The sequence below is a fragment of the Zeus faber genome (genome assembly GCF_960531495.2).
Source record: "Zeus faber genome assembly, chromosome: 6".
NCBI lineage: Eukaryota > Metazoa > Chordata > Actinopteri > Zeiformes > Zeidae > Zeus > Zeus faber.
Genome location: NC_137201.1, coordinates 26007336 through 26031828, shown reverse-complemented (window position 1 = coordinate 26031828; position 24493 = coordinate 26007336). Strand labels below are relative to the sequence as shown.

Below are 24493 nucleotides of genomic sequence, written 5' to 3'. Positions count from 1 at the left end.
CAATAGCACAAACTGAGGAGTGACCCAAGTACAGTATGACAGCTAAAGAGGCAAATTTTAACACAGTGGACACAGCGTCAAAGGCAGCCAGCAAAAGTGTACATTTGATAAAGCTAATAGCGGCAGGCCATGGCTACGCAACAGCCATTTTAAAAACACAAAGATCTCCAAGTGCCTTTAATGCGGTGGCACCCCTCACCCCAAACACCAGTGTCTCGCCAAGGATGTGAAGTGCCATTCATGTGGAAAAAAAATCTCACTATCAACGCATGTGCCTATCAGGCAAAATGGTGCATGAAATTGAAGAAGGGGAAGCCTTCTTTCTGGTTTCACTGTCTCAACGGATGAGGACCCATGGATAGTCGACATAGACATTTTAGACAAAAACTTCATGTTCAAACAAACACGCAGACCCCTATTCTTGAGAAACCATCATAACCGCTGCCGGGGCCGGGTTGAGTTCCCTTGAAGCGTGCAGATTTTGCTAGATTACTGTTAAAAAAAGGGAGCTAAACAAGCTTTGGAGAAGGTTTATGTAATCAGAAACCTGTGCACATCCTTGCTTGGTCAGCCAGCCATCACAGCACTCGGCTTAATCAGGCCCCAACCTGTGCAGTGGTCTTGGTGTGATCGACAACCATATATCATCAAACTATAGCCAGGAGCTGTGGCTTTCTCCTTAAAGACCCACGGAGTGATTCCTCTGCCATTGATTAGCAAAGTTAAGGAGGAGATCTAGCACATGGAAATATTGGGGGTGGTGGGCCGAGGGGAGGAGCCCACAGATTGGTGCGCAGGAATGGCGGATCAGGTGCATGTGCATGTGGTTTGTGTATCGACCTCACTGGACTGAACAATTTGTTTATCGTGAAAAGTACATTTTCAGTCGAACAAACTCTCGGGATGTTGGCTGGAGTCAAGATCTTCAGTAAACTGGATGCCATCCTGGGATTCTGGCAAATTTCTCTTGCGAAGGAATTGGCGAAATACACAACTTTCTTTACGCTTCTTTAACCATCTTCTGTTCGGGATCACCTCAGCACCTGAACGTTTTCAGAGCAGGATGGCAGAGGTCACAGAAGGACTCGAAGGGGTTGTGTGCCACATTGAGGACGTTTTAACATGGGGGAGGGACCAGGAGGAGCATGTTGCTCAAATCCATGCTGTGCTTCAGAGACTCCAGAAGGCAGGGGTCACTCTTAAAATCGACAGATGTGAACTGTCCAAGGGCAAGGTGGTCTTCTTGGGCCACATTTCAGCCACAGGCGTCTGCCCTGCCAAAAGAAAGACAAGGGCCACCATTGAGATAAAAGAACTATCCAATGTGAGTGAATTTAGGAGTTTTCTGGGGATGGTGATAAAGTTAGGCAATACTGGCGTCAACCCAAACACAGACACCAAAGTATCTGCTGATGCATCATCCTATAGATTACGGGGTGTTCTTCTCCAAAAGTAGGTGGAGGAATGGCCGGTGGCCCACGCTTCTACAGTAGGTTGTTCACTCCAACGGAACAGAGGTATGCGCAGGTGGAGAAGGAGGCTCTGGGAACATTTCTGTATGGAAACCGATCATAAACCGCTTCTCAGCCTTCTTGGAGTTCAACCACTGAATGTTTTGCATCCAAGAATCCAACATTTTAGAATGAGGCTGATGTGCTATTCTTGCTCTCTGTGCATGTATCAGGAAAATTGCTATGGACAGCAGACACGCTGGCACGGTCACCCGTGGAAAACGAGCATCACCCGAGATGAAAAAGAGTTAATGGAGAGTACTAACATATACTTTATGTGGATGCAGTTGTGGAAGCCTTTCCATTGAGTCCCACCTATGTGGAACACTTGAAGAAACAGCTTAAGACTGACTGACTGGCATGTGCTCATGTGTCATGTTGCTGTGCACAGAGGGATGGCCAGTGCATGCAGCCAGTGCATGCAGAGACCTGCATTGGAATGGTACTGGGCAGAATGTGCGGCCCTCACAGTGAAGGACGGCTTGCTGCTGAAAGATACATGGCTTGTCAAACCTTCAGTAATGCGGAACGATGTCCTAGCCAAGATTCACAAAGTACACCAAGGAGTGGTGAAGTGCAGGGAGTGTGCAGGCCAATCTGTGTGGTGTGCTGCAGTTAAACTAAATGGTGCAGAACATATATACAACAGCCTCCGAATCACAAGGAGCCGCTCATGCCATCACAACACCCTGACCGACCCTGGCAAAGGCAGGGGGTGGATCACTTTATGCTGGGAAAACAAGACTTTCCAGCTGGTGGTCGAGTACATCTCCAGGTATGTGGAGATCAGTTGCTCCCACAAGGTCCACTGATGTCATCATTCATCTGAAATTGGTATTCGCACGCCACAGAATTCTACAAGTCCTGGTGTCGGATTATGGGCCTCAGTTCTCGGGACTTGCCTTCACTTCCTTTGGTGGCGTCATGTGGGTTTTGTCACGTCACCAGCAGCCCAAAGACAGTGAAAAATCTCCTAAAGAAAGCAGGAGACCCCTACTCTACTTTGCTTGCTTATAGAGCCACACCTCTCCACAATGGATACAGCCCTGCTCAACTCCTAATGGGGTGATGACTTCGCACCACAGTGCTGACCCATCCCTCATTGTTGGACCCTGCACTCCTTAAAAGCATGGCTACTTCAAAATAACAAGTGCTTCTGAACCATTCCTTTCCACGGTCATACAATGTGGATCTTCCACATGGAGTGGTGAGAGGCATCCGTCGTCATCTGATACCCATGCAGACACTGTCAAGAGATGGGGTGTGTCACAAAGCCACAAGCCACAACAACTGTCCCCAGGGCAGGGTTCTGCGGCACCAACAATGACATTGCAGGACATTCCTCGTCAGGGTCAAGCTTTGGGAGAGCCATTGTGAAACCAAATAGACGAGACTTGTGAACAGAGTTCAGAAGTTGCAAAGAGAAATAAGTAAATCTCTGTTGTGTTGAAGTTGCAGAAAAAGAGAGAATACATGTTATAATAATAAAAATATAAATGTTACAGAAAGGTTTGGGCACAAGGGAATGTGAATGTGAATATTTCAAAGATATTAAGATAGAATATTCATTATACAACAAATATTCTATTTTAATATATGCCCTGTCTTTATTTTCTTTTCTGTTGTGGGATTTAGATAGGGACAGACCTTCCAGCAAAAGAGGCAGAATAATCCTCTAAGGTCTGATGAGACGAAGGCAGTCGGCCCTTTGTTCTCTAGGAAGGGGAGATGTGGTATTACGGTGTGTGGGATTATGGTAATATGTTGGCCAATGAGGGGCGAGTTGCATCAGGAACAAGCTCGTCAGATACGGAACATGTGAGGTAACGTGGTTCAATGAAGGGTAACCTGTTTATGCCTAAACCTACAGTGGCCCTGAGAGCTCAATGCACTGCAACTTAAGAAAACACATGCAAATAGACAAAACACAAGTGAATTACGAAAAACACAACCGTATTAACGGAAAATACAAATGCATTAACAGAAAACACAACCGCAAAACCACATTACTGAAGTGAGCAACGCTGAATGCACTGATTTATCTGCAATAAAATAAATTAAACTCAATTATTCAGTGTCTGTAATTATATATAAGAATTGATGCAAATAACAATCTGGAGCCGCAACTATCACAGACCAATCACTCACACGAGACCACCATGTCCAAATCCTCCATCTGCTTCCTTAATACGTAGAAAAAACAACTTTTATATCAATCCACAGTTATTATTTAAGCCATTTAAGTGTGATATTCCAGAGAAAACGGCATCTACCGGCTCTGTGATAGTGTGGTGAAGTTTGTGAACGATTCAAATCTTGGGTTGTGTTTTTGGTAATTTGCTTGTGTTTTGTCTATTTTGCGTGTTTTTTTTTTTGTTTTTTTTTAATTGCTGTGCGTTGAGCTCTCAGGGTCACCGTACTAAACGCTACTCGTGTCTCATTATTGATAACATGACAGGTTTCTTTACAGTGCTTTGAGAGCTGAATCAATTTAATCCCCATTAACATGAAAATAGGTTTAACCCATCGACAGGAAAATTAAGGTAAAAATAATCGACCAACTATATAACTTCATCTTTTTTTACGTGTGTGTGTGTGTGTGTGTGTGTGTGTGTGTGTGTGTGTGTGTGTGTGTGTGTGTGTGTGTGTGTGTGTGTGTGTGTGTGTGTGTGTGTGTGTGTGTGTGTGTGTGTGTGTGTGTGTGTTTGCGTGTGCAGCTGGTGGCGGGCAGTGTGGTCATGGCGTTCGAGGAGGTTTGCCCCGAGCGCATCGACCTGATCCACAAGAATTACCGCAAACTGTGCAACCTGCTGATCGACGTGGAGGAGTGGGGACAGGTGGTCATCATCAACATGCTGACACGCTACGCCAGGACGCAGTTCCTCAACCCCAACGTCAACGTGAGCAGGAAATTTACTTACTAACTAACTAACTAACTAACTATGACTGATTCTGTATGAGGATAGAATTAGGTTGTGCGGTACTGTATGATTTTATATGGTTTTATAGTTACAGATAATGTCCAATATGACCAGGCGGTTGAAGAAAAAACTTAAGGGTTTGTCAGATTTGTTACCGCCTGTGTCAACGATAGTTCCACTGTAAGAAATAAGAAATAAAATGATAATACGAGTTTCAGTTTAGACAATATAAAATATAAAACAAGAATTTAAAAAGAAACGACTAAATAAGGTAGGCAGAAAGCATCAGAACTAATACATCTGATTTCTTAAAGCAGATAGAAAGATAGATAGATAAACAAACAGATAGATGGATAGATCGATGGACGGATAGACGGACAGATGCAGGGGCGTTGCTAGGATGCAAAGACATCAGGGGCAAGCGGGCTCTAGCCATTTTGCCGCTCGAGGCAAAATGTCAAGGGAGGTGGGGGCTAAGAGAGTGACGGAGAAAGTGTCCCCATTACGCTCGGTGCTTGTTTCGTTCCATAAGGAAATGGAGTAAAATAAAATAAACCTACGTCTTAAATAAAAACACCTGTCGCTGTCGCTGGCGCGGCGCGGGCACAGCCGGTACCGTCCGAGAGGGAGCTGTTGGGGCACAGAGCCAGCCCTGAAGGACTGAAGCCCCGGACGCCCACCCCTAACGACGCCCCTGGATAGATGGATAGATAGATACTGTAGACTAGGTTGTATAGATTGCCATTTGTTTTGTCGAATTAAAGATATAGATCCAGATATTGGTACAGACTAGTATACATTATATATAGTATGTAGTATACAGTATATTATACTTTTAAATATAGTATGTATATTGGTATATAGGGAGTTGGGGGGGAAAAGGGTTGTCATTAGAAGTGTTTTTGCTCTGCAAAACTGTCTGTTGAATTTGAAATGTACTTTTCACATCCATACAAGTTTTTGAAGGCTAAAACCCTTCCAATCGCTGCACACTGACGGTGCTTGGTTCTGTGGAAAGAAGTGAAGTTTATTTATGGATCGAGTATCAGTGTCCATAAATAACCACCAAAATGAGCAGAAAGGAACATTCAAAATGCAAAAAGCTCACATTGAGTCACGACATGAGTCACAATGATGAGAATGAGAATATCCATCTCTCTCTCTCTCTCTCTCTCTCTCTCTCTCGCTCTCTCTCTATCTCTCGCTTTCTCTCTATCGCTCTCTCTCTCTCTCTCTATTTCTGTCTCGCTCTCGCTCTCTCCTCTCAACCCGTCTTGCAGGAGTCCCTGCTGGAGGAGGGCGGAGGGGGCGGCGAGAAGACCTTCTACGGCTCCGAGGAGGAAGACGAGGAGGACGTGGAGGACAAGGAGACGAAGGTGGAGGCGGCCGCGATGGCCAAGAGGAAGCCGTACGTGATGGACCCCGACCACCGGCTGCTGCTGCGGAACACCAAGCCGCTGCTGCAGAGCCGCAACGCCGCCGTGAGTCCCCCCCCCCCCCCCAGCCTTCTCAAAAACCCCCCGCAGCTTCTCACCCAGTCCTCTTGACAGGTGCAGGTGTCCTGAGGAGGGAGGTGGGGATACTGGCTCCAGGAACAGGATATCAGTCTGACACAAAGGCTTAGGGAATCGTGCTGGAGATGATTCAGCGTTTAGGGAACATTGAAGGAAAATTAAGAGATTTTTGTTCCTGAATTACCTGGTCTCCCATGGATAATAAAAATGATTTACATTTCACTCATTATGTTCTAATAGCCCAAAGCCCATACTTTTCAGTAAATGTGATGGATCTGATAAGTGCCTTGTTTCGTATGCTACGTAATGTTTATTACTGTGATGGATATTTTGCTCATCTTCAACCACTTAATAGGTGCACGCTGTTTGCACGAGCACATTTGAATGATTCACTGCAGTTAGACAGCCTTCATTTGGCATATTATAATAAGCTGTCATATGAGCCTAATGGTAAATAATGGCTTATCATAATAACCAGCAGGTATTGCTGAAGTTATATGTGTGATAAATAATATACCAGAAGAACTGCACCGGGACAGGCCTTAGAGGAACAGCTCCTGAAATGGCCTTGTTGGGTTTTGTCTCTGTGTTTTATTAACGATGATAAATCATACGTTGGAAAGTGGAAGTGATTTCAAGTCATTTCAAGCGGTTTCTCTCCAGGCGTGTTTGGCGCGGTGACCCCTGCCCAACCTGATATTGGGATCCTACTTCATCTTTAGCTGACTTTTGTTGAAAGTGCAGGCAGCTACGTCTGGATAAAATAGCCTGAGACTATTGAAAATATCTAATTTAGTTCGGTGCCTTAACGGAAGAAGAGAACGGTTCGATATTTTTCAACTAATGTTCTAATAAGGGCTGGGTTGAAAAATGGCAAACCTATCCTGTAATTTCATTTTACAGCATTAATTTTAGTTGCAGTTCTTCTTCAGAACTTCACAGGAAGATGCTCTATACCAGCGGTTCTAAAACTTTTTTTAGTGGTGAACCCCCTCTGAGATATTTTTTTACTGGACAAAACATTTTTGGGAGAAAATAATAAAATGGACAAAATTATGGACTGTATGTGCGTGGTATTTGGCAGTGTTTACGTGAAAAATAAAAGGGTGCTTCACTTCACAATACTGACCAAATTGTTGTTGTTTCTGGCTTCTTTTCGTTTTCTTTTGTCTGGTCGTCAAAACTCACGGTGACGGAAGGTCTTTTTTTGTATTGCCTTTACACATTAAAGTGATTTGCTCATAAAAAAAGGTTGCATTCAAAATATGTGGTACAGCAAAGATGTAGGCTATCAAACTTGGGTTCGTATACAGATTCAATTAACCTGGGATTTTTTTAATATTGTATTTAACATTATAAGTCTTTTTTTAAAGTAACATTTTTAGAAATTTTCTGGGTACCCCAGAGTACCCCTAGGGGTACCCCCATTTAAGAAATTCTGCTCTAAACAACTGAGGTCCCATGCGTTATAGCTTATTATTATCATTATTATTATTATTATTATTATTATTATTATTATTGACCTGAAATGTCAGTCAACACATCGTTAATGAGTGTAATTCCTCCCCTCCCTTGTTTCTATCTAAATTCCTCCTCTGCAGGTGGTGATGGCTGTGGCGCAGCTCTACTTCCACCTGGCCCCCAAGGCGGAGGTGGGCGTGATCGCCAAGGCCCTGGTGCGTCTCCTGAGGAGCCACAGGTGAGTTCCACCTTCTTAGACACATCACAGTCCAGAATTTATATTTATTGGCGCAATCGAGCTGGAAACTTCAGCCGTCCCGCCTCAACTTAATTTATCAAGTGTTCATTTTTAACATCTTATAATTAAGTGATATTGATCCTATATAATTACACATATTTCAGTATTAAAAGTATTAAGAGTTCAGTATTAAGAGAGAAAATGAATTAACAGAAATATATTTTTTGGTGATATTGATTGATATTGATAATTGATATTTAACATCATATTTAACACCACAGTGTTTAAGGTAAATACTGAAGTAATATCTTGACCGAAGTCTCACTTTTTTTTTTAATACAGTTTGATCTATGTTCAACAATGTTAACACGTTTTACTCCAATTCAAAACTTTTAAATTTTCAATTTCTAAACAGACAGTGACGTATTCCAGCATTATTAATTTTTAAAAATATGAAAATTCGTTGAGAATGGGGCAACCACCACCGCACAAGATGGTCAACGGGCAACTGGGCAACCGTTAATGTTGAGCCCTTGTTTATGAATAAATCATTGCCACTATAGAAACAACAATACACTGAATATCAACGGCAAGTACGTTTACCTGCGTAAAATGACCTGTCTGTGATAATAGAACATTGATTAAAAAAAACCTAAACAAAGAGCGGCAAAAAAAGAAAAAAACTAATTATAGAGCTGGTGGATTATAGGGATAATTTGGGATTTTCAGTTTAGCAGAAAAAATACTCCTCTCCTGTCTCTCCTCACCTGTTTCTTTTGTTCTCTGTCTCTCTGCTGCAGTGAAGTCCAGTTTGTTGTTCTTCAGAATGTGGCCACGATGACCATCAAGAGAAGGGTGAGCTGCTGTCACTCTCTCATCAAGAACGTTGTTGACAATTTGTATTATTGTTATTATTATTATTATTTTTTTTTTTCAGGGGATGTTTGAACCTTACCTGAAGAGTTTCTACATCCGCTCCACCGATCCCACCCAGATCAAAGTCCTCAAGGTTCTATTCTATTTCATTCCCTGTCTGTTTAAGGGTATTTTATGTCTTGATATTTAGACTTTAAAGCATGTATAAAGTTAAGTGCCTGGCCCGGTCTGTGTCACAGACTAGTATTTATGACTATGTTTTGAGAAAGTTGTCTCGGATGGATCAATACTGGAAATAAGCCAGAATTATTTAATACCGAACTGAGCCTTTTTCCACCCTGCAACCATAAAACACAGTCTCTTATTTTTTTATTTTTATTTTTTTGACAGCTGGAGGTGCTGACCAATCTTGCCAACGAGACAAACATCTCGACTATTCTCAGAGAATTTCAGGTAAAATAAACGGGAAGGCTTGTAGACCCGGACTCACTTAGTACTAGGATATACAATTTAAACAACATTATAATCCAGACCATGTGATTAATAACGTAGAAATGGTTGTTTCCTTTTTTTTTTTTTTTTTTTTTTACTCTTGGGTGAATCTTGTCTCTGGCAGACCTACATTAAGAGCATGGATAAGGACTTTGTGGCCGCCACCATCCAGGCCATCGGCCGCTGCGCCACCAACATCGGAGAAGTGAGGGACACGTGTCTGAACGGCCTGGTGCAGCTGCTGTCCAACCGAGACGGTGAGTACCACCTCATGAATCGGGATCACTGCATATACTTGCTGTATGTACTTACTAATGCTGTACAGACATAAGGACTGAATGCCGAATTTGTCTTGAGTTCCACGGATTAAAATCGGGTCACTGTGCAGAAAGTCCCTTTTCATATGTGCAGCTTAAGGCAACAATGTTCTGGAAAATCTCTGTGTCCATATTGTGACATGATGTGAAGCATTTCCAGAAATGTCCCGTTACGGCTCGAGATTGAACAAACGCCATAAGGTTCTGGGGTGAAGTTAAGTATGCAGAACGTTACGACGTCCTGGCGTAGACCGCTTTTAGTGTTGAGCGGCAGATTCTTAAACGATGAAGAAAGCATGTGGACATTCCGTGGACATGTCCAGAAATAGACGCAGTCAGAGACATGACAGCTAATTATCTGTGTCGAGGAAATTAACTTGCAGATGCCTCGTCTAAAATATCTGGAACAGTCATGTTGTGTGTGAAATTTTACGGACAGCAGACAGAGAAATTAATGGGGACAAAAAACGAACCAACTCAGAGTGGTGAACCGCTTTAAGTGAATTTCTGACCTAATTTTTCAAAGAATTTCATTTTCAAAACCGTCAAAAGCAATTACTATCTGTGCATCTTTCATAGAAACAAGGAAGGACGGTCACATCCACACAAATCCAAGGCAGCCATGTCTAGAAATATTTTTAATTACATCCTTTACAGGCAGGTGCCACGAAACATGACACATTTGAAAATGGCATGAGTAATTATGTGATCAATTTGGTGCAGTGTTTACATGGTAGGCTAGTGAGTCCCGACAACATTGTGATATTGTCAAAATGCCAGATTGGAGCATTTAATTACATTTTGGTTGGAGACCATCACTACGTTTGGAAAAGATGCAGCAGGGTCCAGCAGGTTGAATATGGCTGAAATGGTCCTCTTCCGTGGCCTTTCTGTGTCCCTGCAGAGCTGGTGGTGGCCGAGTCGGTGGTGGTCATTAAGAAGCTGCTGCAGATGCAGCCAGAGAAGCACAGCGACATCATCAAGCACATGGCCAAACTCACCGACAACATCCAGGTGGGAAGGTTGCCCGCGGCAAACTGGTCTATTACCCGAAAACGTAGCAAAAAATCTTAATATTATATTAAAACACTTCTGTGATTCATAAATGACCTAAATATTACTACTAGTCCCCTAAATCACATCACTACATATGCTGCTCTTAGATAGATGGATGGATGGATGGATGGATGGATGGATGGATAGATAAATGGATAGATAGATAGATAGATGTATGGATGGATGGATGGATGGATGGACAGATAGATACATAGATACTTTATTTATTAGTCACAGCATCTCACATCAACACACTAAGACAAAATAATAATAAGGCAATATGATAAAAATATGAATAAAGAAAATTGAAGAAGACAAAAAAAAAGGTCATCATTCAGCATTCACATTATGGCATTCCCATAAAATCCTTAAATCCAGTATATAAATCATAAATAGATGAAGCATATTTCACAGCTACTCATTACTCATTCTGCTGGCTTGAAGGAGCTTAATTACCACGTTTGCTGCTTTTAACCAACGCGAAGGACTCTGAATCGTCTCCCTGAATGTCATTCATTAAAACATTAAAAGGCTGTGGGGTGAGTGAGATGCGTGCCATGTTCCCAGGTGCCCATGGCGCGAGCCAGCATCCTCTGGTTGATCGGGGAATACTGCGAGCACGTCCCCAAGATCGCCCCGGACGTCCTGAGGAAGATGGCCAAGTCCTTCACCAACGAAGAGGACATCGTCAAACTGCAGATCATCAACTTGGCCGCCAAGCTCTATCTCACCAACTCCAAACAGGTCTGTTACAGTGCTGTCGCTGCTGCTGTGGCCTCGGCGGCTGTAGCATGAATAACCAACGTGGGAATTGAAACCGTGAAATGTGACGCGTGATGCGGTCCACTGCTGAACGATGAAATCCATGAACTCAGTTTTTTTTGGAATGTTTATTAGCTTCTGTGCTGCATGAAATTGCTTTAATGCGTACTAACAGGCCAATGTTTTGGTGCGAAAGATTAATTTATTTTATTTTATTTTATTGTGAATATTAACCCCATATCTTTGGTTGTACATTTATTCTTTCATTACATTTCACTGTATGATTGTGATGATATTCAAAAAATATTGGTCCACATAGAAAACTTTTATTAGCCTTTCAGTTTTTTTATGTGCTTGCTTCTCAAAATGGATATATAGCACTTTGGAGTGAAAAAGCCAAATTAGCAGCCAAAATTTAAAAGACCTTTATTCAACAAACCGCAAATGCTGGACCCTTGTTATTGCAATGGGAAAGATGCAGATTGGTCCGCTCTCGCTCGCTCTCTCTCGCTCTCTAGCAGCTGCGGTGTTTCCTTCTCTTCTAATCCATCCATTCCCCCCCTGTCAGACCAAGCTGCTGACTCAGTACGTTCTGAACCTGGCCAAGTACGACCAGAACTACGACATCCGGGACCGGGCGCGCTTCATTCGCCAGCTCATCGTTCCGACCGACAAGAGCGGGGCGCTCAGCAAGTACGCCAAGAAGCTGTTCCTCGCCCTCAAGCCGGCGCCCATCCTCGAGTCTCCGTTCAAAGGTAGAGACCTTAAGAGAGGGCACAGCGCCAGGGATTTAGTAGGTCCAGGTCGATATTTTGGCAACGATGAACCATGAAACAACTTTGCATCAACACTACAGAGAAAACCTGGAGCCAATTTAACGGTAAACAATATTATGCATCATTCTTACATTAAACCATGCAGGAAAGTACTATTGAGAGCTACAGTAGCTTTGAAATAACTGTATAATAAGCATAATTATTTTTGAGCATGGTGGAGGGAGTGGAGTTGCCTCGCACCCCCAGAGACCTGGCTTTGAATCCCGTCTCTCTTGGCGGTGTGGGTTCTTCCCATGACCAAAGGCGTTATGGCTGATTATCAAGACTCTAAAATTGTCCATCGCTATCAATGGTGTGCAGTGAATGTGTACGGTGGACTGACGGACCGGCATCCCATTCGGGGCGTCTTCTAGGCTTACACGCATTGTCAGCTGGCGTACGCTCCAGCCGCCAACGTGGTACAGACCAGGAAAGGCGGGTAAAGAAAATGGATGGACATGTGAAGGTGCTGCCGGTCCTGATCGTGGTTCTTGTCGTCTCTCTTTGTATCTCAGACCGAGACCACTTCCAGTTGGGTTCATTGTCCCACCTGCTAAACGCCAAGACCGGGGGCTACCAGGAGCTGCCCGACTGGCCCGAGTCCGCCCCAGACCCCTCCGTGCGCAACGTGGAGGTGAAGGAGTCTGTGCGTGCAGTGGGAACAGTAACATTCAGAGACACCGTGGGGTGGGGGGCCCGGGTGCTTCCCGGGGCCCTCCGTGAATGTGGAGGGGAGAGTGGGTTGCTCCCGCTTCAGGGCAGTGCCTTAGAGGGGTCGCTCAAAGTAGCCGGGCATCACACCCAGAATAACACCAACTCCAATATAACATGAGCAACATAACATGGTGTACCATCTCTCATCCACCAGCTGATCACCAGCATAGCTGCTCCCCATGTGTGTGACGCACATCCCTGTTGGCCCCATCCACTTCCAAAGGGATGCTGTCCAGTCAGCTGGACAACCACTCATTGAGCAACAAAGTCATTAGGCATTATCTCGCTCCGACTGTGATGGCAAAAGTTAGGCTACGGAGGAAAATGCAGTAGGGTGTAAACAATCACATTTAATTATTGCCAGAGCTTTCTACCTCTTTGCCTCCGCTGCTGCACTCATCTCTGTTTGGCAGCAACTCCCTCGAACCCACGAAGGTGAACGTCTCACCTTCTGTCTGAGCCAATAGCACATGCGCTACAGTAGGGAACAGACAAGAGGGGAACAGGCTAATAAGCACCTATTTGGGACACGCTGAGCATTGATGGACCAGCCACCACCACCAGTAACCCCCCCCTCCCCGTGGTATTTACAGTTTATAGGGTTCCCAAAAGACCCCACCACCATATTTCCTCCTCCTCCTCTTCTCCACCCTCATCACTCCATGTGCCATGGGTTCATAGTCGGTGATACGATGTAAATGAAGGCATTAAATCAAGCCTTGAGCAACTCTTTCTTGGATCCGAATCAAGAGATTCAAAAAGAAAGCTCTTAATTTGCAGGCAAGAACCTTCAAGGCTTGATTCACATGTCATTGTTTGTGTTAGTGTTTTTTGTTGTTGACATTGTTGTCGTTCTTTTTAACTCACTGACTTTTTTTTGTTTCATATCCAACGTTAACTTTTATATTTGTCATTTAGATGATCTGGATGAGACCCCGGGTGTTTTGCCTGGAAAAGCTGGATTGAAAATAGATTTCCTTAGATTTCCTGCCATTAATTAATTAGTGCATATATATATATATATATATATATATATATATACACACACATATATATATACACACATACATATAAAGAAGTCCTTTAGCCCCGTGGCATCTGCTGTGGTTTAATCCCTGGAGTGCTCTCGCTCTCCGCTGGAAGGGACGGCAAATGTGGTGGCTCCCTGACCCCCTGACGGCGTCTCTCTCTGTGTACGGCTCGCTTCTCCACAGCAAGAGGAGGTCATTTCCACCGGCGAGGGGCGGATCGGCTTGCTGGGGGACTGGCGAGAGGTGCCCTCCCTCCCTCCCTCCGCCTGGGAGTGCAGTGGTGTTTGTTTTGAAGGCTCTCTCTCTCTCTCTCTCTCTCTCTCTCTCTCTCTCTCTCTCTCTCTCTCTCTCTCTCTCTCTCTCTCTCTCTCTCTCTCTCTCTCTCTCTCTCTCTCTCTCTCTCTCTCTCTCTCTCTCTCTCTCTCTCTCTCTCTCTCTCTCTCTCTCTCTCTCTCTCTCTCTCTCTCTCTCTCTCTCCTCTCTCGCCGTCTCTTTCTACCATGATGAAATTGACGTGGAAATCACAGCTCTTAACCGCTAAGTGGAACCTTGACTTATGGCCTACTTATGACAAAATCCTATGGCAACACACTTGAAACACAGGACAAGTGCCTTGGGAGCTGTTTTGAGCTGGAACGCTGAGTGGAGGAAGATAAAACCACCAGGCATACATTACAGTGGATTGACATTAGGAGTCGGTGCTTTAGATCTCAGGGTGTCTGCAGGGTAAAAGAAAAAAGGCTTCAAATGTATTCAGTTCAGTTTTATGAATATTAGGCTTTAAAGGTTATCCGGCTGTCTTATATTTGAATTTATGAGGTCATCATTTCAACAAACAGTTTGTCTGATTTATTGTATTTTATCTGTCATATTGCTATCTGCCCTAAAAGAAACGGATATAAAAAAAAAATATAATAATAATAATAATAATAATAATGACGATAATAATAATAATAATAATAATGACGATAATAACGATAATAATAATAACGATAATAACCACTACTACTGCTACTACTACTACTACTACTAATAATAATAATAATAATAACAGTTAATACAATAATCTAGTTCCTATCCTACTCTCTACCTACTACTGACCTCTGCCCTGTACCAAATATATAGTACTTATTTTATACTTATTTGTAATATTTGATGATTTGTCGAAAAGTCTGTCAACAATTGCATTATAATTCATAAAAATGTCTTTCAAATTATTAAATGTAACCCTGATACCTGCAGACACCAAGAATTCTGTTGGTTTTGGTAAACAGCATCTACAGTGCAGACTACAATTACATTTTATTACATGGGGTTTGTAGTGAGGGACATTTGACTCTATTTACTTTTTTTTTTTAAATTTTTAACCTTCGTTTTTCCAGTGTTTCGTGCTGTTTGCTGTGCACCTAATTGGTCTCACGTGAAAAGCGATACGACGTGCGTGCGTATCGCAGATGTTTTCGGGCCCTGTGTGACATGCATGCTGTCATATCAGCTTCCTCTTAAATATCTGCTTCATTCCACAACCGCCTCCCACGACTCCCTGTTCACACATTCATTTGAAATCACCTTAATCCTGCCAAACATAATAGTCTCTTGTCAACAGAAATATTTATATCCGATGTGTGACTATTTAGTATATCTTGAATAATTAACAGTAAATGTTAACCATAATTGTATTCTCCACGCAGTATTTCAACATATTATATTGGAGCAGGTATTGGTATACGTTCTCGGAGATTATTACTTAACAAATGTTAAGTTTAGCTTGGTAGTGATTTGTCATATGAGTGTTGTATTAGCGTACGCTTGTGTGCTGGGTGAACTACTTTGTCTCTGTGATGTCACAAATTGTTCTCGCGCGTCGTCCGTCAGAAACCGCCGCGTGCCTTTGTCTCTTAATCTTCTCTCGACTTCCTCTGGAACTTTCCCCTCCTTTCTTTTCTCATCTCACCTCCATCCCGATCTTTTTGTTTCTTTCTGCGTCCGCCAGGTTATTACGCTGCTCGAAAGGGTCACAACATTAACCAATGTGAGTCAGTTAGCGGTAAAGACGTAATTTAACAGTAAAAAAAAAAAAAAAAAAAAGCCCACGCCCACCTCCTCGAGCCTCAGCCCATATCTCGCTATAACCAGCGTGGTTTTTAACACCCCCCCCAACCCCCCCCCCCCCCCCCCCCCCCCCCCCCCGCCTACCGTAGTCGCTGTTTTGTGCTTAGCTCAGCCTAAAGCTCCCCAACGCGCAGCTCCCTCCTCCTCGGGCTCGACCGTTAAAGAAGTGACTCTTTGGGAAGAAGCTTTGAATTGGGAAACAAAATTGACCCTGGATGAACTGCTGTCGCACCCTCCCTCCCCGCTTCTTCTTGGAGGGCGTCAACTTCTCTTAATGGTACCGCTCCCCGTGTCTCCGTGAAGACACTTCTGCAGCTGGTCATGAAGGCGTCGCCTGCGGCTGGCATCTAGCCCACACAAAAATAAGAAGAATTGTAAATTTAAGCATTACACTTGCAGTTGGTCTCTTTTGAATGTAGAGATGGCACATTTTTGCGGACCTTAATATCACATTTTCCTGCTATAAAACCTTCTGCCACGCAATAGACTCGGGTGTTTTGAGTGGTAGAAGCGCGCCTGGCCGGGTGGAGCAGGTGCCGAGAAAGTCTCGAACCGCAAAATGAAGTGGGTGAGTCTGAAGCACGTCACTGAATCAAACTAAATGAAGATTCATGGGACAAACAAGCCAATGAATGTTCATCTCCACCCGGATCGATGACGTTACCGCTGTAGGATTTGCTTCCCTTCCGCTTTCCATTTGCTTCGCCCTAGAGTGACGCTCCCAAGGCAACGTCGCAAAGCTTACTGTGCGGTTTACCTCTTTGACAAAGTTACGCAGTGCAGGTTTAATGGCTGACATGCAGTTATGTGCGGTCGTCTTTCTCTCAATTCAAAATGTGATATAGACGTAGACGTACAAGCTGGAATGGCTGGCTTCACTCGGCTGTGTCATCACGTCCAGGCGGCGGCTTCGTGGCCATGCTCCCGTAAACTGCCCTTGTCTTCGCTTCAAGCCTCCCAAAAAAGGGGATTTTCACCGATGTAGCAGCGTCGGACAACTCCCATAACTCCCGATTTTAATTTTTTTTTTTACCTTGCCAGGTGCCGGAATGGACCAAATGCAGCAGCCGCGAGAAGAGGAAGGAGAAGAAGGTTGAGAAGCCTTTCTACTCGGACTCGGAGGGCGAGTCTGGGCCTACAGAGTCGGCTGACAGTGGTAACTGGAGCGGTGGCCATTTTGAATCCGCTGTGCAATGGAACACTGGTTAATGGAACCAGAATGTTTTGGAGTTGTGGGTTTGGAAGTGTGTTTCTTTCAGAGGACATACATATGTATATAAGCAACGTGTGTTCGGGTTTGGATATAAAATATTTGCATCTGTGTATAGCGTATACTCCCACACTCGATGAGTGTGTGTGTGATCAGCTTTGACCTCTCCGCTGCACCCCTGACCTTTTCCTCCCCGACGCCAGAGTCGGACTCGGCCAGCGGCTCGGAGAGCGGCAGCGGCAGCGAGGAGAGCGGCTCGGGATCGGAGAGCGAGGAGAGCGAGGACGGATCCGAGTCGGAGGCCGACGAGGAGGACGAGGAAGAAGAGAAGGAAAAGAAGAAGAAGAAGAAGAGGGCGTCGATAAAACCGGTGCAGCAAAGTGAAAGGTACGGCCAATGCTTCTGTCATTCATTCATTCATGGTTTTAGCGTCTGAGAGAAACACAATTTAGGGGAAAGGCAGCACTCATTTGCTACATTTAGGCTCAATCATAGGCCTAATAAAACCATTTAATGGATATTCACACCCAAGCTGCCCAAGAGCAGAATGAGTGTGACTTTTGATTTAAGCGTTGGTGACTTCTGTGTAAAGCGTTCCCTCGCTGGGAGGCGACACATGACGGCGTTGACAGATGCTGCATTGTGGTGCCCGTGGGCCGCGGCTAATCAAGACTTTCAAGACTTTCTGTGCTTCTGAGGTTCATGTTTGGTCGCGATCCAGAGAAGTTTCCCAAATCAATCCACTGTCGCCCACTCCCCCGCAGCGCCGCCACCTAAAGCGCCATCACATAATAAGCCGCTATCCCACCGCAGGAACTTTACCCAGGAACTAGGAACCTTTGGAAGAACTCTGTGCGTTTCCACCGTAGGGACCAGGGTCTAGATTAAGAACCAGAAGTCCAAAAAAGGTCCCTGCTCGGGGGGTAGTACTTTTCAAAAGTCCAGGAACTTCGGGGGTGGGGCTTGCAGGGCTTATTATTTCAGATTTGTCGACTTCTCGCAGCATTTTATTTCACACACAATTTATTTTTAAATCTACAGCCGAAAACTGACTGTATGTACAATTTGTTTTGTGTTCTAAAAATTTTCTGTTTGTGCAAAAAAAAAGAAGAAAACAACCCTTTTTCCGTTTTTGGCTTTGATAATAAAAAGTAGAAAAGAAAAAAAAAAACGACAGTGTGTGTATACATATATGTATGAACAAACTACCTGACATGTGGTGCATAAAGTGTAGCAAGTAAGATTTTGCCCTCCTGCACAGTAGACCAAGGTTCGATTCCAGGGTTTGTGTGTGAACTTATGTTTTTCAATGTGTTTCAAACTATAAAATCTTGAGCGTGAGAGTGAATTTTTTTTTTGACAGTAAACACAAGGACAGAAGAATGAAATAGGTACAGAAAGACAGCCAAAGTGATATTCCACGTTATCACTTTGGTTGTCTTTCTTTATCCATTTCATTCTTCTTGTTGGTGTATAGTCTTCTGCGTCGACGCCACCGACTGGACTGGAGTGGAGCAGTTTGTTGTATCGTCGCGCGCTGAAATGACGTGTAAAAACAGTTTTTTCATACGTCAGCGGACTACTTTGCATAATAATCTTCTTCTCGTCTCGTCTCGTCTGGAAACACAGACGTCAATGGGCTCAAGAAACCTTTTAGTTCCTGGGGGGAAAAAAAAGGTTCCTCGGACTAAAAGTTCCTGGTACTTTGGGTGGAAACGCGGCTATAGATCCAGTGGAGAGTCGTTTATGGGCGAGGGAAAGGTGTCTTGCGGCAGGATGACAGAATCCTGGGTTTTATTTAACCTTTATTTAACGGGTACGCAGCAGGACAATCAACAAAAATGGTGGTTTCATACGATGACACCACACAACAATAAAACCAAAATACGGGTTTCCAGTTTTCAGCAAGAATTAAAACACAGAGGCATCGTGACAAAGTTGGCACCAAATCTTTCATTATGGATTTTGAATTTAATTAAATTAATGAATTATGTTTTAAATCACTCATCCGGATGTTCCAGGCAGAAGGTGCAGAATGCTCGGTATCTCACAAGTCCTTCGGTTCGCATCGCATGGTTTCAAGGCTGATTTACATCAAACGTGTTTTGTTAATTCAGCTCAAAGTTATTTCCAACATCATGCGATGCATTTCACAGTCGGCGGTGGTGTCCCTTAACGCTAGAATCCATATGTACCATGTCACGCTGGGACCGTTCGAAATGTCCTCTCCCCTCGCAGCGAGCAGAGCAGCGAGGAGGAGGAGGAGAGGAACAGCGGCAAGAAAAGCAAACAGCGGAAGAGCGACTCAGAGTCGGAGTCCGAGTCCGACGAGGAGGACAGCGAATCTGAGAGCAGCCAATCAGAAGCCGAATCCGAGGACTCCGAGTCTGAGGCCGAGGTCAAAAAGAAAAAGAAGGTTTGGGGGAAAAGAACCGATCCTGTAGAAAACACAGACGGGAGAAAAAAAGAGCTAAAGTTGTGTTTTGCTGCTTTGTAAGAAAATGCGCATGAATGACAGTTTTCCCCTCACGCCCCGCAGGTAACACCAGCCAAACCAACCTGCAAACCAGCGAAAAAAGAAGGCAAGAAGGAAAAGAAAGAAATGTCTCTCCTGGACCTTGATGATTGTGAGCTTACCCCGGAATTACAAGCATGCTCTGGAAAAGTGTGTGTGTGTGTGTGTGTTCTCTACATGTCTAAAAAGGCAATAATTCCATTCAGTCGCAGCAAAGCACGGTGAGAGGTGAAACCTGTCTCCAACTGAGCTGATAAGCCCTATAAATCGAGGCTATTCATGCGTTATGGGTCTCTATAGCAACTCTTGTGGTAACCAGGGACATTGATTGCGATCTTTCATGATCGCGGCTATTTTTGTTCTTATGTACCGTACGTAGGCTGGTGTAGAGAAAACCTTACAGTTCATATTGTGTAAGTGTCACTATACTCATGCATGAGACTTAAAAAAAAAATGGATGGATGGATGTTCCTTAGATTTACCACATCACTGCTGTACTGAAAAGATCACAAATGTCCAAAGGCACTTATAATAATAATAATAATAATAATAATAATAATAATAACCTTGAACTAGAAAGGTCCCTCGTTACCATAACCTGTATAGCAACTAGATCCATCCAGATAAACACCTCACGATTTAAAAAATAGACAGACAAGTCAAAACTCTTAACCTGATCAAACTCCTCTTTGTCGTCCCAGTTGAGCCGGCTCCGTCCCCGCAGGTGACCCCCGTCAGCACCTTCCTGTCCAACAGTCTGGTGACCGACCTGGAGGGTCTGTCTCTGACCGACAGCGTCTTGGCCCCCGCAGTGAGTGTCAATCCTTCTCCACTGGTAATGAATCCTTTGGCACATGGACTTAAAAAATGAAGTTGCCTTTCTGCCTCGAAAGTTTCCAATTTTGCCAACTTGCGATATCAGTTCTGTGAGTACGTTATTTTCAGGAGGATACTTAAGTTGTTTTCGTTATTTTTTACCATTCATCTCCCTTTATCCTTTTATATTTTCCTTAACCGGTGAGTGAGAATGTCTGCATCATGAAACTTCAAGGTAATTTTGGAGGGGTCAAAATATGGAATGATTTTTCTTTTTATCACAAAACCTTATTAACTCTGTAATTCTAAGACCCCGCATTTTTATAGTATAGTTTTTAAAGTAAAAATATTGAGTTGATAAAACTCATATCATGTAGTACACACAACTATTACAGTGGAGTTGTTGATCGAAAATTTATAAATTTAAGGTCAAATACATTTAAAAAAATACAAATGTTTAGTAATACCGAGTTCAGACTACGTCTATCTGGCTGGATTTTCCACTCGGCGACAGGTTTTTGGAGATCGCCGAGCAAAGCCCCAGATTGGAGGCAAATCATAGCGCAAATCATAGTAAAACGTAGTTTGGAGACCCGACGGACTCGTCTGGGATTCCTCCTGGTGACAGCTCTTGTAATGTTTGACCCCCCCTGTCACCGATCAGTCTCGTAGTGTGAAACCACAACGACTTCAAGATTCCCGATCACAAGACAGAGTTGTGTAGTGTGAAAAGTACAGTGATCTGATGACTCTGAATGTCATGTGGTGTGTCCACGGTGTTAGTATGTTTAGTGAGTTCAATTCCCATTTGGATATACTTATACAAGTTAAAGGCAGAGAGTCCCCTGGAAAACATCCCGTTTCACCCGAGTGCTTTCGGTCTGGAGTAACAACCGGAGGGCCTCTTTCCGCCGCCCCCTTCTCCCCAGACCATCGCTCCGTCCAGCGCCATGAAGAGCTACGAGCTGCTGCACCGCATCACGGGGGAGGGTCTGTCGGTGGAGTACTGCTTCAGCCGGCAGCCCTTCAGCCCCGACCCCCACATGGTGGCCGTGCAGGTGCAGTTCACCAACAGCGCCGGCTCCGAGGCCAAGAACCTGCACATGGAGGAAACCAAGCTGCAGTCGGGGATGAGGGTCAAGGAGTTCCCCGAGATCGGTATTCAATTATATTGAAATTAGGAGCAGGGGGATTGGAGGAGAGCATTTTGGAAAATATAATGTATTTAATTTATAACTTGGATATACTTTATCCAACAAATTCAACAAACAGCACTGTAGACGGTTACTTTATCTTTTGAAATTGAGAGTTGGATTATCAGCGGGAACAAGCATAAGTCAACCTCTGCAATGTTATAAATATATAAAAGTGAAATTATATATTTTCCACTGGCTGGACCAAACCCTTAATCCAAGTCATTTTATTATTTGTTATCGCCGCTAGTGCAAGACGCAATTGAATATGCATAACGATATTAAAAGTAGTTGTAGCAGCAACACCAGTAGAAGTACTGTTTGAAAAAAGAATTTAGTGACTTTTTAACATTATGAATGATGGGATTTTTTATAACCTTTATTTAACCCGAGCAAAACTCATTGAGATTAAAAAAGGTAGCTGAAATTATTATTTATTTAATAGTTTACATAACAGTACACAGCCCAGTCCACAGTATGTGTCAGTATCCGACCACTGACCCCAGGGTTATTTTGTTCGTTGACCAGTCTCACCCCTCGTCTCGTTATTTCCTGTGTGTTGACAGAGGTGCTGCCGGCGGGAGAGACGGCCACGGTTGTGATGGGCATTGATTTCTGCGATTCAACACAAGCGGCCAATTTCCAGCTGTGGTGAGATTGATCTCGTTCTATTTCTGCAGCGTTCGGGGCCGTCCGCCTCTTCGGCTCACTCTGGTGCTCTTCTGGCTCTGAAGAGCACGTGGGGGATCGCAAAACACATTGAAATGCTTTCGGAAGAAGGAATCAAGAACTAAACAGCTGCTGTCCCAAAAAGCGGGGAATTCTGACCTCGGCCCGTTGCTCAGCTCCTGATAGGTCTTCAACGCAGAGGCGGGGCTGGTCCTTAGAGATACTTTACAACAACGTAACTTACATTATATTTCCCTTAAGCTATAGCCTGATGAATCCACTTCCTGTGGAACTGAACTAACCATCTGAACGATCACATTGTACCCGGAATATCTGGGAAAAAATGGGAAACAAAGAAGACATTAAGCCGACACCTGCCAGGTTGAGTGCCTCCAGTTGCCATGGAAAGTGATCCTCCATCCTCCTGCCGAGCCCTGCCCGGCGTCTTAAAGAAAACATCAATGTGAACAAACAAACTCTAAAGTCACACAGCTCGTGTCCATCGCTAGGAAACACCCGCCTCGGTCACCTCACAGCACTGCCATGCAAACACGGCGATGTGCGGGGGAGTCTCTTGCTCCCCGTGGACACATGGAACGTCCCCAGAGCTGTTGGAGAAGGTCCGGGACGCAAGGGTGTGGCCGCGTGGAGCCCCGTCGTATTCGTAGGCTTTGAGGTGGAAGGCAAGCCGGAGAAACGTCCTCTCGCCTTTAGACCACAGACGCATTAAAACGAGATGCCTCCTCCCAGGTCCGTTGTGATAAAAACCAGACCTCGGGCGGAACCAATCCCATTATCGCGTCAGGTACAGCGAGTGTCCGCGGCGCTTTCTCAGCCACGCACGCGTGTAACGGATGTAATTTAGCGTCTGCGTAGGTTCCGTGAAATGCAGTGCTCTGCGGAGACAGAGGGCGGTTCGGCGAAATGCGGGAATCTCTGTCCGAGCGTTTTGTCACGTCGCCTCGACATTCTCCCTCCAACCTCCCTCCGTCCCTCCTCCACCCCCCTGCCCCGGCGACGAATTCAAACTTGGAATTTGTTTTCCTGAATGGTGACCCTCCCTAACATCCGCAGTGCGAGACTGGCTTTTTGCACGAGGCCGCGTGACTTGAGTGTTGCCTGGCGACCGCTTCGCAGCTTTTTCCACTCAGCAGTTCTGGGACCATTAAAGAAAAGGGAAAATCACGAGACAACACAAAACAAAGGAAACAACACCTTAAAAGTGCCGCAAAACAAGCTGCAAAATATCACAGACGCGGTTATTTTTAGATATGCAGCCATACACCCTGTAGTTGAGTGCAAAGCAAAACAAGTCAATGTGATGATGTGTCTCTCTCTCTCTCTTTCTCTCTCTCTCTCTCTCTCTTTCTTTCTCTCTCTCTCTCTCTCTCTCTCTCTCTCTTTCTTTCTCTCTCTCTCTCTCGCCCTCTCTCTCATCAAGTTCTGTAGCAGTTATCGCTTCCCTCTCCAGATGAAAACTCTGATGTGATCAGTCCTGTCATGTCCTGGAAACACACAAAACACTGAATGCGCCGTGTCCTGTTTGTTTCAAGCACTCACACCAGGAAATTCTTTGTGTCCATCCAACCGCCGGTTGGGGAGTTGATGACGCCGGCCTTCATGACGGAGAACGAGTTTAAGAAGGAGCAAGGCGAGTAGTCCCTTTCCTTCCTGTAATGCCTTTCATTACTTCCAACACGCTTATAAATTAGGATTCTAAGGCTATTTGTGTTAGAGCTCGGAATACACCACTTCATATTATCAAGCCGAGACCCAAGTTCTCATCCTTGGGTACATGTGCGTATACTAGGTACCAATATTAACACAGAATTTTCAAGACCCGGTGTCTCTATTGTTTTCAATGGTTGAGTTATTTGTTAAAAAAATAGATGGATCTAAAATAAAAATAGATCTAATGTGGGCATAAAACTCATCGCATTGAGTCATTGTTTAGGATCTGGGCATCTTGGTGTCAAACCTGATGTCATCGCAGGACGCGTGCATCTGTACATAGAGCTCCTTCAGGCTTGAGGTTCCACAAACAACGATTATTGTGCCTCCAACCGTATCAAATGTAGTCCGTGCACGAGTTGAAAAGGTTAATTAATGAATAAGTCTGCAGCCTAATCTCCAGCCCTCATTACCGAAATCCAATTAAAGCGCCACGAGTTCCATCATCATCATTAAATCAAAGAAAATAAGCTGCTTGATTCTTGGAGACATTGTAATCCACTTCTGTAAATGGGTCAGAAAGTGATAATTTGATCCTG

At 44.2% G+C, this 24493-nt stretch overlaps 1 protein-coding gene across 2 annotated transcripts in view; it reads left to right on the top strand.

Moving 5' to 3' along the window:
• ap3b2 (adaptor related protein complex 3 subunit beta 2) overlaps positions 1–24493 on the top strand; it is a gene marked incomplete at both ends in the record, with an annotated part of 42022 nt that overhangs the window by 14331 nt on the left and 3198 nt on the right. The window contains 20 exons of one of the 2 annotated variants that reach the window (XM_080001858.1): positions 4229–4411; positions 5713–5913; positions 7548–7645; positions 8446–8500; positions 8583–8654; positions 8912–8974; positions 9138–9270; positions 10235–10344; positions 10954–11130; positions 11717–11903; positions 12479–12597; positions 13892–13951; positions 16862–16976; positions 17234–17417; positions 19269–19446; positions 19570–19657; positions 20247–20356; positions 21291–21519; positions 22121–22205; positions 23777–23874. In XM_080001858.1, the coding sequence (XP_079857984.1) occupies positions 4229–4411; positions 5713–5913; positions 7548–7645; positions 8446–8500; positions 8583–8654; positions 8912–8974; positions 9138–9270; positions 10235–10344; positions 10954–11130; positions 11717–11903; positions 12479–12597; positions 13892–13951; positions 16862–16976; positions 17234–17417; positions 19269–19446; positions 19570–19657; positions 20247–20356; positions 21291–21519; positions 22121–22205; positions 23777–23874 (2545 nt within the window). Of the gene's footprint in view, positions 1–4228; positions 4412–5712; positions 5914–7547; positions 7646–8445; positions 8501–8582; positions 8655–8911; positions 8975–9137; positions 9271–10234; positions 10345–10953; positions 11131–11716; positions 11904–12478; positions 12610–13891; positions 13952–16861; positions 16977–17233; positions 17418–19268; positions 19471–19569; positions 19658–20246; positions 20357–21290; positions 21520–22120; positions 22206–23776; positions 23875–24493 lie in introns of both variants that reach the window. The other variant, XM_080001859.1, reaches the window with a different exon arrangement.